The sequence below is a fragment of the Oratosquilla oratoria genome, chromosome 1, assembly GCF_046742065.1.
Source record: "Oratosquilla oratoria isolate Oo_2021 chromosome 1, ASM4674206v1, whole genome shotgun sequence".
Taxonomy (NCBI): Eukaryota; Metazoa; Arthropoda; class Malacostraca; order Stomatopoda; family Squillidae; genus Oratosquilla; species Oratosquilla oratoria.
Genome location: NC_134777.1, coordinates 76,296,425 through 76,311,651, shown reverse-complemented (window position 1 = coordinate 76,311,651; position 15,227 = coordinate 76,296,425). Strand labels below are relative to the sequence as shown.

Below are 15,227 nucleotides of genomic sequence, written 5' to 3'. Positions count from 1 at the left end.
ATGCAAGGGTGGTGGTTCGGGGATTGGAGATGGTTAAAGAAAGTGGAGAGGGGTGGGAGGTGAGCCAGTTGTTGTTTGCGTACAACGCTGCACTTGTGGCAGGATCGGGGGGAGGGAGTTTGGGAGAGTGTGTGAAAAAAGAAAATTGAAGATAAATGTGGGTGAAAGTAAGGTGGTGAGATGTGCAAGGGGTGAGAGTGGCAGCAGACTGGAAGTGAGCATTAGCGGAGAGTGACTGGAGGAAATGGATAGTTTTGGATACTTGGGTGCAAATGTGGCAGTAAAGGGTGGAGTGAAGGTGGAGGTGGAGTGTGGATTGAGAGAGGAGAGTGGGTGCCTTGGTGGATTGAAGAGTGTAGTGAGGAGTAGACATTTGGGAATGGATGCTGAGAGGAGACTGTATGAAGGAGAGATTGTGCCGACAGCACTGTATGGGGCAGAAACATGGAACATAAGAGAGAAGGAGTTTGAATATGTTTGAGATGAGGTGACTGAGGGGTATGGTGGGGGTTGCTGGGCTGGATGGAGTGAGAGATGGGGAGGTGAGGAGAAGAACGGGGATGGTGGGGGAGTTGGGAGATGGGGTAGATGAAAGAGTGTTGAGATGGTTTGGGCACGTGGAGGGAGTGAGTGAAGAAAGACTAGTAAAAGAGGTGTGGAAGGCAGATGTGGAGGGAGTGAACATGAGGGGGCGTCCTAGGATGAGATGGATGGAAGGGGTGAGTGGGGCTTTGGGGAAGAGGGGAATGTCTGTTGAGGAAGGACGGGAAAGGACGGAAGACGGGTGAATGGAGAATGGTTGTATATGGATGATGCTTTGATGCATGAGGTGGAATGGGCAGGGGGGATGGGGGATGAGGTAGTATGTGTGAGAAAAATTTGACGCAGACTAAAGGAATTTCTCCCCGTCTTCTTTTCTGTATGAGGGGACGGAGAGGGGGGGGGGTCGCCGATTTAATGAAGCGGCCTTGCTGTGGATGTGCTGTGTCTTGCAACACTGCCTCTGACCCAGGGCAGTGGACAAGGTGCAGGGATGACCTGTCATCCAGGAGGTGCTAAGATAAGGATTACAAAGGCGGAGCATGCCGACAGGAGACCTTTTGATCCATATCTAGGTCGGATGAGAAAAAAGAATCATATTAATAATAAAACAATAAATAAAAACTATAATAATGTAAATAACAAATAAAATACATAAATAAATGCATAGGTATAGTTAAATAATAAACAGGTAAATAGTAAATAATAAATTGACATATAACTAATAATAAATGAAAATCACAGACAAATGATAACAAAACAAAAACAAATAAGATACATTATAATCATTACAGCATCTTACTTAGGTATTTATTTAAATGATTCTTAAAGCTTCGAACTGAACTACATTGCACTACCTGTGCAGGAAGTTTATTCCATTCATTAACTACACGGTTGGCAAAGTTGTTTCTATCTACTTCCAAATTGAATCTATTTCCGGACAGTTCGAGACCATTGTTTCTTGTCTGATTCTCATTCAATGTGAAAATTTTGTCACTTTTGATGTCAATTCCCTTTAAAATCTTAAAGACTTGTATCAAGTCACCTCTCAGTGTACGCTTTTTTAGGGAAAACAGATTCATGTGTTTTAGTCGATTTTCGTATGATTTATTTTTGATATTTGGAATCAGTTTTGTGGCTCGCCGTTGTACTTTTTCCAGTCTGTCAATGTCTTTAATGAGATTCGGTGACCATACAGAAACAGCATATTCCAAATGTGGACGAACTAACGATTTATATAGCTTGTTAATGAGTGATGGACTTTTGAAATCAAAAGATCGCACAATCAGTCCCAGAATCTTATTTGCTTTCTCAGAGGCTGAAATACACTGCTTGGATGATTTGAGGTCGTTACTGATAATTACACCGAGATCTTTTTCACTATCCACTTTTGTTAACGAATTTCCAAATAACTTGTAATCGTACTTACTGTTATTTTTACCTATGTGCATTACCTTGCATTTACTTGTGTTAAATTTCATTAGCCACTTTTCAGACCATTGCTGTAATTTATCTAAATCTTCTTGAATATCTAATTGGTTTGAGTGATCATTTGCCACTCCGCACAGTTTTGTATCCTCAGCAAATTTGGAAACAGTAGATTTTAGTCCATGGTCTATATCATTTATATATACTATGAATAAATAGTATATAAACAGGGATCTTAGATTACTGTAACATTAGGAACTACTCATCATTTGAAGTTTTAAGTCTGATCACAGAACAAAATAGGGTATGTCCACATACCAAGAGCCTCTTCCCCCCCATAAAGGAGGTAGCCAGCCAGGGCACACATCCACTCCCACCTATTCCATTCCCATCCACCACCCTTGTTTCTCTCGCATCTTAGGTCCTCATGGATGAAGGGTATATACATGTAGTATATCACAGAACCAAATTAGCAATCTTTTGACTTGCATTCATGAATGAGAGAAAGCAAACACAAGGACTATTCAGGATAACAATTCTTTATTCCAAGACAAGTGTTTACAGAAACTCTACTATGGTTAGGTAGATGTGTCCAATACATCTGTGGTGTACAACCAAAGGAAGGTATAAATAATGATTAAGAATTATATAAATAATGATAATATATAAATATAGAAAGCAACCAATTGATGATAGTATATGGAATCTCCATTTCCAGTATCATAAGTTAATATTTTTCTTTTATAAGACACAATGTGTTTTTTATTTATTCAACTGCTTGACAGACAAAAACAAGTAGAAGGCAATAAGGAAATCAACAAGCATGACCACCTGTACCCTCTTAATTAAACCGTACAAGTCCACTGTAGGAATACATGAGCAAATACTCAATAACAATATGCATGGCAGCAGTAACATCAATATTTCATTCTTTATATACACTTTAGGAAGACTCAAATATGTACTCTGTTTCTTTGTTGCATGATAACAATTTTGGACTTGCATTTTCATCTGTCATATGTTGTTTGCTATGAAAATATTATAGGACACCAGCCCTTGATCACCAGTGAGTTATCTGTAGCACATTCAACAAACCAATGCTTACATGCTTAAGAGCCCACAAATAGTGACAAAACAATTACATAGTAGTTGTAATTATTGATACTAACAGGAATGATCAGCACACTGGCTTAGTCATAATATACACGCCTGATTGTGGACACATCTATCATGACTATGTGGTGTAGGATGATGCATGGAGTTTTGCGCAGTCCTAGCCTAACAGTGTGGAGTGCAAAGTGCATTGCAATAGAAAGTTCATATCATGTTAGTTCAAACTGACCAGGCCAAAAAGAGTGCTGTATCTTCAGTGTGTTCATCTGTACTGTGTGTATATGCACATATGATACACATTGGATTAAAAAGTTCTTTAAATAGATACATAATCTTATGTGTGTCAGAGGTCAGTTTATATTCACTGATAACTCCATTCTAGATATAAATAATGTACTCTTACAAAGTACCTAGTTTAATGAATGATTTTGGCAAGATGGCTCATGTAGGCTTATAAGGAAACCCATACTAGTAATCCATCATTGTTAAATGCAAACTTGATTGTAGGTATCACATTGTTACTACATAATACTATAAATATGATCTTGGGCCAATCCTACTTCACCAGGAAAGTTCAGGATTATGATGGTCCAGCAGCACTTCTTCATCCACCTCTCCCATACCATTTATAAATATTCTAATCAACCCAGAACAACAACAACTCATTTTGTCTGTCACCATCCCATACAAGTTGTCAAGATTATATTTACAACTGCACTAACATATGTATAATCTTTGTCAGTGTGTAGTATGTTGCTGCTGCATGGTGCCATAAAGTTACTTACAAGAAATGTGATTTTATAATGTTACATAAGTAGTTATTATGGCACCTTTACTATGAGCACATTAAAGTTGAAAGCAGGTTACATATATCTAATGCTTAGAGTATTTCAATAGCTTTCTCTGCCATATGGAATGCACATTACCCACATCATAATCTTCATCAACAAAACATTACTTGTATGTTTCCACTATCCAATGCATATTATCTTAACAGTATGTTGTAAGAACACTGCATATACTAAGAAGTCTTGTTTGAGTTAGTTTGTTGCAGCCTTAGTGAGGAACCTTGGAGGAAACTAGGGCTGAGGATGTTCTCTTCTGTCATACAGGCATGGGCCACCTTCCCCCCAGACATGTCTGGGTGGATACTTAGAAGGCTTTAGTGTAAGGGTAGAGTGTGCACATGCTAGACAGGTGTTGGGCTGGCTTTGTGTGTGTTGTCTTAACAAGCTATCAGGTGATCCTGACATTATACTAACATACATAATAATTGTGTATGAAATCTTACTACTAGCATTCATTTGTGTATCTGCCTCAGGGATTTGAACTTGAGTTAATCACACATGAGGCAAGAATGATAGCCTTGAGTCCCTCAGGGCCCTACAAAGTCTTACAGATATACAACATTTTGCTTAACATGCCTTGGATGATTTCAACCTTGTTAGTGAAGATTGCCTGTTTGCTTCTGCTGTACTTGTACATGCAGTTACATAAAGCTATTCACATAACATGAACATAATACAAGTAATCAATACTTGAGATTATTTTATGTGTCTGCTATAATGTCAAAACAGAAGGCAAATGTTACCACAATGAGGAACAACAGATGTGTATGCTACTTTTTTACATAGCAACATCTACAAAGTGGAGTGGGCAAACACAATGCAAACTTATGTGTTATCCATAATTTAGGTGACATGTCACCCATATGACATTAACACACAAGTGACAGATACAGTTGTGCCACTTGTGTGTGACATATGCTACAGAACTTTTGTAAGTAACAGACTTCTTGTGACCCATACAAGTAATTATTGTCTTGCACACATATAAACTGCAAAATCTACATGTAACTATGCCTTCACTCTGGAAATGTGCACAAGTAATTCAACTGACATAGAATGATACAAGTAGTGATATTGAATATTGAGGTTAACCTGAATATGGAAAGAGTGAAAAGCCTTATTGGGATCAGTAAATCAACAACACCCATTGTGTACAGTAACCTTATATTCTACACTGCACTAGGAAGAGAAATCAAAGCAATCAAGCAAGATATGCACAACAATAAACAATTGATAGTCAATATCAGCTGGAAGAAGCATTAGCTAAACATCATTATGATGGAGAAATTATGTATAGATGTTCATTAAGATTTTCTGCTATTGTGCAACTGCCAGGGCAGGTGTCCAATTGAAATCATCATGAAAATATGATGCAGCACATACTGATAACAATAATACAAACTTCATTACCATGGGTGTTGCTGTCTCAACTGAGTTCTATAGCTATATTTATATATATATATATAATATATACACAATAAAATTATTATTATTTATAATATATATAATCTGTATTGTTGTCTATCACAAGTCTACACTCTCGCTATTACTTAGTGTTATCTGATCTCTCCACATTAACTGCAGTTTTCACAATCTATGGGATAGCATAAGACAACAAATATATTAAGTTAGTTTCAAGTTCTTCTAAGAGACCTTCATAATCCTAGCAGCTAATAGGTCAAAGGCCTTTCTTATTCCTCATTGAAGACCTTTACTTGGCGGTCCATCAGGGGGCAGGGAGGTCGGTAATTCTCCACAATATTTCCTCCAAACTCATCCTTTGGGCAGGATTCACATGGATGGTAGGATCTGAGACCCCTGAAATTGTTTATTTGTGATTGGGAAACTTCCATAGGATCCTTGTAGACAATCCAGGACACAGACTCATAGCAAGGTGGGGTGGTGAGACTTCCACTGTATGTCCAGTAGGACCCGTTCTCTGTAATGAAAAAGAGGTAAATTTTTAGTGTGGGAATTTTGCACAAGTGATGGCAAAAACACTCATCTTTTGTAAGTGTAGTGAAAAGATGTTAGAAATATGTTTAGAAAGGGAGTTTACTTGGCAACTTCCCTCAGTGGAAAGTGCCTTTTGGTATATGATTGTTTGTAACTTTCAATAACAGTAACTACAGATACAACCAAAATATGCAGGAAAAAGATGGTGATTGTATCACTTACTGGGGATGAATGATGCAGGGTTGACTGGTTCTGTGACAGTGATGGCTTGGCCCTTGTGCTGGATGAATGGCAGCAGCTTGGTGATCTTGTTCAGCTCCTCATGTTCCTTCCCCACCTGCCATGGCAAGGGACAGAGTCAAACAACATTATATAGATGTACATACTGATACAGAAAAAGACAACATACTACCATACCACTTCTTCCCCATAGAAATGGGACATAAATGGTACATTTGGACTCCATTGGAGCCAGTACACTGATTTCTCTTGGGCTGGGACAATAGGTTTCTTTTCTAGGGATTTGGGAAACTGAGGATGTTAATTGGGGGACTTGTTGCCCTTGTTAGTACATACTACTTACGGTTGGGAGATTACAACTTCCATATGAGAAGGTTGATTGAGGAGAGGAAGCAGTTGCAGTCCCTGTTCTGGGTTGCTAAGACTATTCATCAACAGGATGCTGACAAACAGGATGATGGGGAGGTTTGCACTGATTTGTATGGATGTATTTGTGGTACAAGTATTGACAGAGAAGAGGATGAGATATACCTAATTCTCCATACACAGCAAGGAGGCAGGTAACATCCACCTAAACAGTAACCAGGATTTCTAGTGACTTACAATCTACCACTATTACTCACCACTGAGTTTGTGGTAACAGCTTCGACATATTAACATTGGTAACCATGTGTGGGTATATCTATCTCCTGGCAAATCAAGACTCTTCTGATACCTGTCCTATTCCAACAGTGAACATATGAACAATAAACTTGTACAAGAAATCCGACAAAGCATGAGGCAAAATGAGATACAAGTTATTACGGACTGTATCCTGGATGATAAAGTTTGTCAAAAGGGTTGAGAAAATAATGAAGATAGGACAAAAAGAATCTTCAAATGAATGATGAAATGAGAGAGAGATCCTTAAAGCCAAGCAGCCTAGGCACTCTAACTTTGTATTATGAAATTCTAAGACCTAAACTTTTATTTTCACTACAATTCATATCACATGACTTTGGACAAAAGTGCATATCAATATGCTAAGTTATTTTCAGCTATAAAAGCCTGTGAACTACTGATGTATCTGAGACAGTCACTTGCGAATTTCATTTTGTAAATTTTTCTCCAATTTCAAAAGCCTGATAAACAATCCTTTTCAATAACAAGAATGATTCCCATCGCTAATCTAAAAAATTAAATCATCATAGAAGATCTGCATATAGTAAGCAAGCTCTGTCAAGTGTTTTATCTTCCCTTCCACCTGACAAAAGATTATTTGTTTATACTCACGCAACATGAGCCTATGAAAAAAAAAAAAAGGTTTCTGTACCCTATAGGGAAAAAGGCTGCACTAAATGTAAAACACTTGTTTCTTGGTCATGCTAGTGATCAGCCCCTTCGACTCCTTGTTCACTGGTGCTTTCACCTCCACTTACGTTCGATGTATAACGTAGTACTGTGCAATTAAGGGAGAGAGAAAAAAGTGGTTAAAAAAAGGTTTAAGGTCATAACTTTGGAAAATTAACTCACGAATACAAAGAAGACACAAGCCTGTCAAATAGTTTATGCCAGGCAATCCATTTGAGCTTCAGAGAAATCTACCATTGAAGGATTTATTTAAATCTGGACTGGCAAACAAATTTGGCTTGGCCCATGCCAGCGTTGGGCGACAAACCTCCATCTGAACATTCTTGTGGTTGCATCTCTCCAGACCCTCTCATCGGGCTGGAGAGCTTATTTCTTTATGAGAAGATGGGTCAAGGGTCACCTATTATTCTGATAGGAATAGGACACTAATGTTAGACACATTGTTTGAATTCCTGAGTTTGGCTGCCTGTTTTGCTAACTTGTTCTTATGGATTCATTCATTAAGAACCCATTGAAAACAATTGGCCTTTAACTATGGAGATGTGGAAATATCTGGGAACAATGTATTGTGGTCAATCTTATAAAGTCTGGTCAAAATGGAAGGTAAATTTCTATTGTGCTACAGGACTGCTGTCTTAATTGATTAATCCATTTCTAATGTTGTATGAATATAATATAATGTGCACACCAGCAATATCAGTAGCCTGCTTTGTTTATGCTGGTATATATCAGTTATGCATGAGACAGGATGTGGTACTATCAAAGTGAAAGTATGTCAACAAATAGGTTTGAGTCATAAAATGGTAGCTATTTCATGAAGCTGTCAATAAAATTGTCTTTATTTTGTATTGGGGTACCAGTACAAGTGAACCAAAGTGTTCTGTCTAGTCTAGATGCCTCCAATGGCTGGGACAGTCAATGAAAAGTCCATGTGTAACAAATAAAAAAGATAATCTATTTTTCTTTATCTGCATTTAAGAAGGCAATAGGCAAGAACTGGTTTATCAACAGAGTGGTTAACGAATGGAATAGACTTTATAACCATGTAGTGAGCATTGAAAGAATTGGTTGTTTTAAGAGAAGATTAGATAACTTTATGGATAGGAATGATAAGTTGTAAGGAACATGGAACTGCCTAGTGTAGGCTTTATGATCTTTTGCACTCGCCTCCATTCTTCTGTTCATATGTTCTTTTAGCTGGGGAAATTGTGTGGATTTATTCTACAGTAGTTTATACTGATACTTTGTTGCGATTGTTGTTGGAAAGTAGAGGATTCAATAAAAAAAAAAAAAAAAAGGGGGGTTCTGGCACTGTGCCAAGCCCACACTTTGAAATGGCCTTCACTTCCTCTTGCCCCCCTAGCAAACTAAAGTGAGGAAAAGGTCTGTAATTGAGCACATACATTGTCTGCTCTTATAGAAAGCCCTGTGTTTTCAGGTCTGCAGTCACATTGTATGATATGATTTTCTCCCTCAAGTAAAAAAAAAAAAAAAAAAAAAAAAAAAAAAAAAAAAAAAAAAAAAAATATATATATATATATATATATATATATATATATATATATATATATATATATATATATATATATATATATATATATATATATAAAGAATAGAATTACCCCACAGAGACTTTGTCCTCTAATGGACAGGACCCATACGAACTTTTGGGTGATCTTAGGACAGCCAACAAATGACTGTGACCAAAGACCCATGGCACTTTCACGCAATGAGTAATGGTGTATTCCAGCCTTAAGCACCATTCCCGTGATATTCTGCATCAGCACTATATTGCCTTCCATACAATGCCTATATATGATAATAAGGTGATGAGTGGTTGCCACCAATGTGTGATGGTGCATCACGCCGCCTGTATGAAATGAGGTGTTAATGAGTAGATTACAGGTTCAGTAACATTCATTGCACATAAAACATAATTTAGGATTTGTGTGTGTGTGTATTTACCTAGTTGTATTATACAGAAAGGGAGCTATGCTTGTGGTGACGCGTCTTTGTATCTCTCAGCATCAAGTTTTTTCTCAAAATCTTGAATAGTGTTTGCACACACGTTTCTTTGTCTAATTTGTTCCAAGTATCTATCACTGTGTGTGAAGCTTTTTTTCAGATCTCTTCTGTAATTATATATTTTTTAGTTTCTTTTCGTGTCCTCTTGTTTTTCCATTGTCCCATTTCAATAAATCATTCTTATCTAAGATTTCCATTCCCTTCATAATTCTATAGATAGTAGGTCTCCTCTTTCCCTTCTTTGTTCCAGAGTTGGTAATTCTAATTTGGACAGTTTTTGTTCATATGTAATTTTGAAAAGAGTTGGTGCCAGTTTTGTTGTTGCTCTTTGTATTCTTTCTATTTTTTTTTTTTTATATTCTCTTTGGTACTGGGTGTCCATAGTGTTGCTGCGTACTCGAGTTTTGGTCTTATCAGTGTAGTTAATTTTGTTTCATCATTTCCTCGTCCAAATAGGCAAACGCCACTTTTATTGACCTAAGTAAATTGTAGGTTTCTCTGACTATTTTATTAATATGATTATACGGTGTCAAGTCTTTGCTGATTATCACTCCAAGGTCTTTTTCTGAGTTTACCTTTTGACCTCTTCTTCACCAATTTTATAATCTCTCGATATTCTGTTTTTACTTTTTCCAAATTCCATTATACTATATTTCTTGATATTGAATTTAACTTCCCACTTTTGAGTCCATTTCCAGATTTGTCGAAGTCTTGTTGTAATGAGTTGCAATCCTCCTCCGTTCTTACTTTCTTTAGTATTTTTGTGTCGTCTGCAAAGAAATTCATATAACACTCTACTCCTTCATCCATGTCATTTATGAATATGACAAACATGATAGGGGCCAGTACTGATCCTTGCGGGACACCACTTTTCATTTCTTCCCAATTTGAGAATTTATCTCTACTATCATTTTCCTCCTAGTCAGGAAGTCTTTCATCCATTCCAATAATTTTCCTCTGATGCCACCTATAGACTCTATCTTCCTTATTAGTTTATTGTGTGGTACCTTATCAAGTGCCTTTTGTAGGTCCAGAAAGGCACAGTCTGCCTAACCATCTATCTTGTATTATGTCTATTAATCTTGAGTAGAAGCAGATCAAGTTTGTTGTACATGATCTTCCTTGTCTGAATCCAAATTGATTTGGAGTCAGTATATTTTTTTTCATCCAAATTGTTTAACGCATCTATTTTTGACGACCTTTTCACAAATTTTTGCTGTGCTTGTCAGGGAGACAGGTCTGTAATTTGATGGGTCTTCCTTGTTTCCTCCCTTATAAATCGGTACAATGTTTGCATTCTTCCAGTCCTGTGACACTTTTCCTTCTTTAAGTGAGAATTTAATTATATTGTATATTTTATCTGTTAATTATTCTATGCATTCGTTCAGTATCCAATTTGCAATTCCGTCTGGACCATGTGATTTTCTGACGTCAAGGGTTTTAATTTGGTCGCTGATTTCCTTCTGTGTTACAATTATTTCTTTCATTGAGGGTGATATCTCAATGTGTGTGTGTGTGTGTGTGTGTGTGTGTGATTCACCATTGTTTTGGATCACTTGTTGGACTCATGTTCAACAGCTATTTCCCTCCTGGAAGAGAGCTCAGAGCTCATATATGACCGAACTGTAGGTAATGCTGTGACATTACACGCACCCCCCCGCCACAACTCCCTACCCATGAGAGTTGGAGTAACGACTCCCAGCGCAGTGATACTGACATTATTTCAGCCCCGGGAGGGATTCGAACTCGGACCGCTATGGCCGCAGTTACGAACACTACCACTGCGGCGTCGAGTCGTGTATGTGTGTGCATGTGTACATCTTCATTCACTATAGCTACTCTGGTTTGTAAGAGCTGGTGCGGCAGGGGCGAGTGCTGGAAGGTCGCGTCCAGGGGTTGGTTGGACTACTGAAGGCTTCAAGGGCAACAGTACAACGGGTTCAGAGGAAGGGACAAGGGCAGGAGTAAGAAATCCCATAGAGTCTCGCTACTTTTGTAGCCAACTGCATACATGTAGAACAGGGGCACAGGGCTGGGCTGCTCATTCTCCTTTGCCCACAGCTCATTCCATCATGGAATGTGCCTAATTATCTTACACTCTTATTATTCCAACCAGGTTCTTCCTTCTTTACTGAATCACTGGTCATGGATTTATTTCTTTTTTCTTTTTTAACACCTCTGGCTGTGAATAAACATCGACAGAATCTGGAAAAGTTTACAAAAAAGGTGGATTTTTTCTCTGCTGTTGTTGCTGCATTGGATGAGTTGTGACATTGTTAGTTTTGGGTTGTGTGTTCTATAATGTCTACCCCTTCAACACGATGGCAGATAATGCTCTGGCCAGTGCCAGGTGTCTCACAGTGATGGAGGGGGGTAAAGGTGTTGATGCCATGGTATGACGAGATCTTACGTAATCAGGCACTTCACACTTCCAAAAATGCACGCACGCACGCACACACACACACACACACACACACACACACACACACACACACACACACACACACACACACACACACACACACACACACACACACACACACACACAAATACACAAACACACACAAACACACACATATATACACACAAACACACAAACACACACACACACACACACACACACACACACACACACACACACACACACACACACACACACACACACACACACACACAAACAAACAAACAAACAAACAAACAAACACACAAACACACACACACACACACGTTCTAGCCCATCCGCTCGCCTGTCGTGTTTGTTGGCGTCTGGGTGGCCGTCGTGCCGGCTTTGCGGGACTCCATTCCACGAGAACGGAAGTGCCCAGTATCCAGCGCGCCCCCTTCCCCGGAGAGTCGGTAGATTACCTTGAGGAAGACTCCAAGAACGGCGAGGCCTCCGTCGGCAGCGGCGGCTTCGCTGAAGCTGTTGAACTTGGTCTTGTTCCAGTGAACCAGATGGAGCTGCCGGAGAGGGGAAATTGGATTAAAAAGCTTTCACACGTGAAGGGTCATTACTTCGTTAAGTACACCCTCCCTTGACCACAGCGGATCAGTCTAGAAAATTTATTCTGGCTAACGTCGGCTGTGGACGAAAGGTGGGGACTCTTCCCTCCCTCACCTGGCTGTAGCAGCCTGACGCCTGTCTGAACAAAACTCGCCAAAAAAATCCATAAAAAAAAATAATGTGCGAGAAATCGTCCTCACCTCCGCCGGGTAGGTCTTCCCGTCGATGGTGTGCTCGGATCCGGTGTCGTTGGTCTTGCCCCAGTGGCAGTGGAACTGCTCAAGTATAAATTCGTCGGCGAGGGGGCCGCCCTTCAGACCTGCAAAAGGGGCGTCAGGGTTTACGGGAGGTGCTGTTGTCGGTGCAGGAGGGGGGGAGGGAACCGGGGGAAGGTGAGGAGTTAGTGGAGAGTCGTGGGGAGTTCGTGGTAGAAGGCGGGAGGGAAGGGGTGACGACGATGGATGGGAGTGTTTGGGGGGACAATGAGAACGAGTCAGTGTGGATTTTTTGGAGCGTGGTGAGGCATGGAAGTGGATAGTAATAACGAAGTGGAAGTTTGGATGCGGTGTTTAGTGAGTGGTTGTTTGCGGGTGAGAGTTGTAATTAGTGCAGTTAGCGTCGGTGGGAAGGAGTGAAGTTAGTGGACAGTTGTAGGAAGTCGTGGAAGTGGACAGGAGTGATTTAGTGAAGAGTAAAGATGTCGAAGGAGTTTGGTGGCGTTGTGGATTGGGGGAGTGGTAGAGGGAGTTGTGGGGAAGTGAGAAGCGTGAGCGAGTGGTAAGTTGGGAGATAGGAAAGGGGGTTAGGGAGTGAGGAAGAAGGGCAGGGGCGAGGGGGAATCAAGGAAAGAGTTGGGAGTGAAGTGCCGGATGGTTTGGCAAAAGGAAGGGCATTTGAAGTTAGGGCATTGGGAGTTGGATTTAGGGTTCGGAAGGGATTTGGGAACGTAATGGAGATGGAGATGAGAATTTATTTAAGGATGGAATTGTGGAGAGTTGGGCGTTGAGAAGTTGGCAGGTGATTTAGCGAGTGGTGGGAGTTATCGGGAGTGTTTGGAGTATTTGTGAGGAGTGACGGGGTAGGTGCATGGAGAGAGTGGAGTGCAGAGTGCAACAAGGATTACAAGATTATGGAGAATAGTGAGGTTGTGGAAGGACGGAGGTTGTAGGAATGTGAAAGAGGATGTGAGGGAGGAGTCAGGGTGTTGTTGTTCGTGTGTTGGGGAAGATTGTGGTGGAGAAACAAAGAAAGGAAGAGGAGGAGAAGGGGACGGAGAGTGGGGGAATGTTGGCGGTAGATAGAGGCGATTACAGATGAATGGGGAAGAGGGATGGGAAAGCCAGTTGTGTGTTGGAGTGTGGAGGAAGAGGAAAAGGTGAAGGAGGAGTGCAAGGAAAAGAACGAAGCAGTGGGGCAGGAGGTGGAGGAGGAGGAGAAAGTGGGAAGGAAGGGCAAAGAGGACGAAGAGGAGAAAAGAAGGAAGAAGAGGAGAAGAGAAAAGATGGGGCGAAGGAGAGAGATATTAGAGGGGGAAGAAAGGGAAAAAAGGAAAGGGGATAAGAAGGATGGAAATAGGATAAAGGGGGGGCGGGCGGGTAGGAGAGGACGAATAGGGGCAGGAGGAGGAAACGAGAAGGAAAGGAAGAGGAACAAGCGGAGGAAGATAAGGAAAGGTGAGGGTGAAGAGGAAAATGAAGAGGGGTGTGTCGAAGAAGAGGAGGGGGATGAGGAAGGGGAGAAGGGGAATGAGGAGGAGGAAGAGAAGGAGGGGTGAGGGTCAAGAGGAAAAAGAGGAGGAGGGAGGATGAAGGGTGTGTGAAGGAGAGGATCAAGAATGAGGAGAGGAGGGGGACCAAGGATGAGGATGAGGAGAGTAGGAAGATAAAGGAGGAGGGGGAGAGAGGGCGTTGGGTCGCAAGCCAAGTAGGGAACCGAGAGGAAGGCCGAGAAGAGAGGAAAGAGAGAAAAGAAAGAACACTTAGTTGGGCAGACAAACACAGTGTCTAAGGTCTCTCGTCACTATACACATACGCCTGTACACAGATGCATACACGCACATGTACGCCATCTAAAATATACATTATGTACATCTGTACAAGTATGCACACGCACGAACCTGAAATGAACTGCACGCAGGCACACACGCACACACACACACACACACACACACACACACACACACACACACACACACACACACACACACACACACACACACACACACACACACACACACACACGTACGCACACACACACACTAGTCTTGTGTGTACATGACCTGGGGGAGCGCTGAGCTCACCTGTAGATACCAAGGTTAAGAGATTCCAAGGTAGTCACCCTTATGACTCATTATCCAAGGTAATTAATGACTAATTACCATTATCTAAGGTGACATAAACCTCACCGATGACTCCATCCCTGTAGACCTGAACAAGCCTACCCGAGGGAGGGAGGGAGGGGAGGGAGACATAGTTAAAGTTGGCGACCCCGAACAGAATTGTCTGACGTATCCCGAACCATCTCATGCAGTTCCTAATCGGGATACGGTGTTACCACCCATTCAGAATGTACACACCCGATCCCGTCCCCAATGCATGCAGGGGAGGGACAGGATTGGGGTGGATGTGGTGGTTGGGTGGGGAGGGCTGGTACACAGAATATACGGGCCTATCCCTAAGCTATCCTTTTTCTAATGGGGCACTACCAAGAAGACTTCCTATCCA

At 40.8% G+C, this 15,227-nt stretch overlaps 1 protein-coding gene across 2 annotated transcripts in view; it reads right to left on the bottom strand.

The window, feature by feature from the left end:
• Positions 1-2,491: 2,491 nt before the first annotated feature.
• Positions 2,492-15,227, bottom strand: part of LOC143040165 (carbonic anhydrase 1-like) — a 99,167-nt gene continuing 86,431 nt past the window's right edge. Inside the window, exons 3-6 of one of the 2 annotated variants that reach the window (XM_076210861.1) lie at positions 12,705-12,856; positions 12,366-12,461; positions 6,108-6,222; positions 2,492-5,868 (exon numbers count right to left, since the gene is read on the bottom strand). In XM_076210861.1, coding sequence (XP_076066976.1) covers positions 5,621-5,868; positions 6,108-6,222; positions 12,366-12,461; positions 12,705-12,856 — 611 coding nt within the window. In that variant the 3' untranslated portion in view covers positions 2,492-5,620. The remainder of the gene's footprint in view (positions 5,869-6,107; positions 6,223-12,365; positions 12,462-12,704; positions 12,857-15,227) is intronic. The other variant, XM_076210929.1, reaches the window with a different exon arrangement.